The following is a 5,589-nucleotide window of genomic DNA, read 5'->3' as shown; positions in this document are numbered from 1 at the left end:
GTTCATGGGGTCGCAAAGAGTGGACATGACTGAGCGACTGAACTGAACTGAACTGAACTGATGCACCTATTAATACTCTTATTGGAATCAGCCCAAGATAGAGATATTCCTAATAATAAGCGAGTCAAATAATAATATGAGAGGAAGAAACCTTTATTTAATTAATATATTTAGTAATTAGACTGTCATATATGATGGGCTGCCAATCAAAAGCAAACAGCATAAAAATATCAAATACATAATAGTATCAATATAAGTAGAAACATATTCAACTACAGATTGATAAATCAATAATAAATTAAAATACTCTATTTCAGAGAATTTGTTAGAAAATTGACTAACAATAAAGAGGAAAGCGTTGATTAGGAAATAAATCTTTTATTTGAATTCATATTCAAATATAATATCTTAAACTCAAAATTTATATTCAAATGGAAATAAATAGCTTGCTTCTGTCACACGGTATTGCCTAAAATGGAATTAATTGTTGGGAACTTGAGGTATGAGGAGTTTGTTAGATTATGGCTTCCAATTGCAGAAATTTGCCAGCAATATTAAATGAAGGCAAATGTTGTATATAGCTTCTAGTTCTAGGATTTGTTGAAAATTGTAGCTATTATACTCTGAAACTAATAGTAACTGTTGGAACTAATCATACTGGAACACAGTTTTGTGTTACTCAAGAGTACTCTTGTGTTACTCAAGAATTATTATTTAGTTTATCCCTGATAAAAGACTAGTAGCTTATATATTTGAGTACATTTTAGCAGAAAGTCTCTTTTCTGAACTTGTTTATTCAGCTCAGAAACTAACCATGTGTTAATAATTTAATATTTTATATTTAAAGTTGTCATTTCCCATTTTCTCAATATTCTTTGATTTTGAAAAAAGCTTTCTCAAATTGCAATCAGCTCTCCACATGGCATGGTAATTGTTTCAGAATGTTATGATAGGTGCATAATTTTTTTCATAACATTTATTACTTCCTTATTTCTTAAGCTATAAATAAAAGGGTTTAATAAAGGAATCACTAGACTATAAAAAATAGCAACAGCTAAATATTTATCTTCTTCATTAACTGAATTTGGTCGAATGTACGTGAAGAGAAGAGAACCATAGAATATTGAGACTGAGAGAAAGTGGAACGCACAAGTCGATAAAGCTTTCTTTCTTCCTTCTTTAGATTTCATCTTGAAAATTGTGAAAATGATGTAAAGGTAGGAAATTATTACTATGGTAATAGTGAATATTTGAACTGATCCTCCAAAGATAAATATCATTAATTCATTGATATAAGGGTCCACACAGGAAAGTCTGTATAATGGAAGAACATCACAAAAAAAAGTGATTGATTTGATGAGACCCACGGAGAGTTAACCTAAACAGAAACCCTATGTGAATTATGGAATGCAGGTTTCCAGCTACGTATGCCCCTGTGGTCATCTGAATGCAGAGTTTCTGTGACATCATGGTGTGGTACTGCAGTGGTTTGCAGATGGCCACAAAGCGATCATAAGCCATTGCTGCCAGGAGAAAGGAGTCTGCACTTTCAGCAAGACAGAGAAAGTAAAATTGTGCCATGCATTCATAGAGAGAAATCATCTTGTCCTTAGAAAAGAAGTTCTCCAACATTTTGGGGGTGATGGCACAGGAACAACAGGAATCCATCAGAGCAAGATTCCCCAGGAAGATGTACATTGGTGTGTGAAGACGATGCTCTGTTACTATCAATGACACCAGGCCAAGATTCCCCACCATGGTGATCAGAGAGATGATAAAGAACACCAGAAACAGAAGAATCCTCAGCTCTGGGTGATCTGTAAATCCTGTGAGGATAAATTCAATTGCCAAGGAGCAGTTATCCTCAGCCATCTCTACCTTGTTTGTTGAGACAGGAATTATGGAAATACAAGATTCTAATTTAGAGCATGTATATTTTATCTTAAAATTTTTATTTTTACAACAAGGAAAGGAGCTGCTTCTTCAGATTCTCCTACTGTCTCTGTGATACAGGCACACAGACTTCTAAGGGACATTTGTTCCCTTAACATGTCAGCCTCTATGACCTCAAATCTAAAACTCAGGTTCATGAGCCTATTTTGATAATTCCAGGAAGGATGCTTACAGTGGGAAAGGTTTGTCTTTATGAAATTGTACAAGTACAGTGTACAAATTTAAGGTATCCATATTTGGTTCAGTGTCCTCAAATAAGTTCAGTGTCAGTATTTCGAGATTTTTAGAATAAATTTAAAATCAATTTTTCTTTACATATACTTTTTTCATTGAGCAAAAGTTTTCATATAATCTCCCAGTGGAGTGCCTGTTTGAAAAATAATACAGTAGACAGCTTAAAATTTTGCCTTAGGAGTTGCATGAAGATTACTAAGATTAAGAGGAGGACTATTCCCTATTCTTAAAAATGACAGAATGATTTCTGTTCATTTCCAAGGCAAACCATTCAATATTACAGTAATCCAGGCCTATGCCCCAACCAGTAATGCTGAAGAAGCCGAAGTTAATCGGTTCTATGAAGACCTACAAGACCTTTTAGAACTAACACCCAAAAAAGATGTCCTTTTCATTATAGGGGACTGGAACGCAAAAGTAGGAAGTCAAGAAACACCTGGAGTAACTGGCAAATTTGGCCTTGGAGCACGGAATGAAGCAGGGCAAATGCTAATAGAGTTTTGTCAAGAGAATGCACTGGTCATAGCAAACACCCTCTTCCAACAACACAAGAGAAGACTCTACTCATGGACATCACCAGATAGTCAACACCAAAATCAGATTGATTATATTCTTTGCAACCAAAGATGGAGAAGCTGTATACAGTTAGCGAAAACAAGACCAGGAGCTGACTGTAGCTCAGATCATGAACTCCTTATTGCGAAATTCAGACTTCAATTGAAGAAAGTAGGGAAAACCACTAGACCATTCAGATATGACCTCAATCAAATCCCTTATGATTATACAGTGGAAGTGAGAAATAGATTTAAGGGACTAGATCTGATTGATAGAGTGCCTGATGAACTCTGGACGGAGGTTCGTGACATTGTACGGGAGACAGGGACCAAGACCATCCCCATGGAAAAGAAATGCAAAAGAGTGAAATGGCTGTCTGAGGAGGCCTTACAAATAGCTGTGAAAAAGAGAGAAGCGAAAAGCAAAGGAGAAAAGGAAAGATATAAGCATCTGAATGCAGAGTTCCAAAGAATAGCAAGGAGAGATAAGAAAGCCTTCCTCAGTGATCAATGCAAAGAAATAGAGAAAAACAACACAGTGGGAAAAACAAGAGATCTCTTCAAGAAAATCAGAGATTCCAAGGGAACATTTCATGCAAAGATGGGCTCGATAAAGGACAGAAATGGCATGGAACTAACAGAAGCAGAAGATATTAAGAAGAGGTGGCAAGAATACACAGAAGAACTGTACAAAAAAGATCTTCACGACCAAGATAGTCACGATAACGTGATCACTGACCTAGAGCCAGACATCTTGGAATGTGAAGTCAAGTGGGCCTTAGAAAGCATCACTACGAACAAAGCTAGTGGAGGTGATGGAATTCCAGTTGAGCTATTTCAAATCTTGAAAGATGATGCTGTGAAAGTGCTTCACTCAATATGCCAGCAGATTTGGAAAACTCAGCAGTGGCCACAGGACTGGAAGAGGTCAGTCTTCATTCCAATCCCAAAGAAAGGCAATGCCAAAGAATGCTCAAACTACCACACAATTGCACTCATCTCACACGCTAGTAAAGTCATGCTCAAAATTCTCCAAGCCAGGCTTCAGCAATATGTGAACCGTGAACTCCCAGATGTTCAAGCAGGGTTTAGAAAAGGCAGAGGCACCAGAGATCAAATTGCCAACATCTGCTGGATCATGGAGAAAGCAAGAGAGCTCCAGAAGAGCATCTATTTCGGCTTCATTGACTATGCCAAAGCCTTTGACTGTGTGGATCACAATAAACTGTGGAAAACTCTGAAAGAGATGGGAATCCCAGACCATCTCACCTGCCTCTTGAGAATCCTGTATGCAGGTCAAGAAGCAACAGTCAGAACTGTACATGGAACAACAGACTGGTTCCAAATAGGAAAAGGAGTGTGTCAAGGCTGTATATTGTCACCTTGCTTATTTAACTTATATGCAGAGTACATCATGAGGAATGCTGGGCTGGAAGAAGCACAAGCTGGAATCAAGATTGCTGGGAGAAATATCAATAACCTCAGATATGCAGATGACACTACCCTTATGGCAGAAAGTGAAGAGGAACTCAAAAGCCTCTTGATGAAAGTGAAAGAGGAGAGTGAAAAGGTTGGCTTGAAGCTCAACATTCAGAAAACTAAGATCATGGCATCTGGTCCCATCACTTCATGGGAAATAGATGGAAAAACAGTGGAAACAATGTCAGACTTTATTTTTATTTTTTGGGGCTCCAAAATCACTGCAGATGCTGACTGCAGCCAGGAAATTAAAAGACGCTTACTCTTTGGAAGGAAAGTTATGACCAACCTTGATAGTATATTAAAAAGCAGAGACACGACCTTGCCAACCAAGTTCTGTCCAGTCAAGGCAATGGTTTTTCCCGTGGTCATGTATGGATGTGAGAGTTAGACTGTGAAGAAAGCTGATTGCCGAAGAATTGATGCTTTTGAACTGTGGTGTTGGAGAAGACTCTTGAGAGTCCCTTGTACCAGAAGGAGATCCAACCAGTCCATTCTATGGGAGATCGATCCTGGGTGTTCATTGGAGGGACTGATGCTGAAGCTGAAACTGCAATACTTTGGCCACCTCTTGCGATGAGTTGACTCACTGGAAAAGACTCTGATGCTGGGAAATGTTGGGGGCGGGATAAGAAGGGGACGACCGAGAATAAGATGGCTGGATGGCATTACCGACTATGTGGTCATGATTTTGAGTGAGCTCCGGGAGTTGGTGATGGACAGGGAGGCCTGGCATTCTGTGATTCATGGGGTCTCAGAGAGTCGGACACTTCTGAGCGACTGAACTGAACTGAAATAAAGTGGAATGTAAGATCTTTTGATGGCCAGCAGAATTCCTAGGGTTTGCCTCTCTTCATTCAAATACCAATCTGCCTCCACTTTGGAGTTAAATGTGATTGACAAATAAGGTCAAAGACATCATAAACAAGTCTCCTTCAGAGGAACTGCTCTGTTTTAATATTTAATGCATTTTAAAACCACATCGAAGAACATACAGGCATAGAAAATATTTGGGGTTTTTTGCTTTATTTTAGTATTCTATGCTGCTGCTGCTGCTGAGTCACTTCAGTCGTGTCCGACTCTTTGTGACCCCATAGACGGAAGCCCACCAGGCTCCCCCGTCCCTGGGATTCTCCAGTCAAGAACACTGGAGTGGGTTGCCATTTCCTTCTCCAGAATAAGAGGATAAAATTTTTATATGTTTTTGAATAAGAATATAAATCTATTTTATGGGATTTATTAGTTACTAATGTCTTACGTGACTAAATAATAGAACAATTATACATCCAATAAAGCTGAACACTGTCACATAGCAACATCTAAACTATATAATTTTGTTAATATTTAAATGAAAGGAGTACTTATAATA

At 38.1% G+C, this 5,589-nt stretch overlaps 1 protein-coding gene across 1 annotated transcript; it reads right to left on the bottom strand.

Annotated features, from left to right (window-relative positions):
* Window positions 1–944: 944 nt before the first annotated feature.
* Window positions 945–1,887, bottom strand: LOC148778727 (olfactory receptor 5K1-like). The gene is given in 2 exon segments (XM_088838559.1): window positions 945–1,343; window positions 1,345–1,887. Coding segments are annotated over 2 exon segments (927 nt in total). The 5' UTR covers window positions 1,873–1,887.
* Window positions 1,888–5,589: the final 3,702 nt, after the last annotated feature.

This window comes from Moschus berezovskii, chromosome 1 (assembly GCF_049115385.1).
Source record: "Moschus berezovskii isolate FMDL1 chromosome 1, NW_MosBer_1.0, whole genome shotgun sequence".
Taxonomy (NCBI): Eukaryota; Metazoa; Chordata; class Mammalia; order Artiodactyla; family Moschidae; genus Moschus; species Moschus berezovskii.
This window is presented reverse-complemented; position numbering and strand designations above follow the sequence as displayed.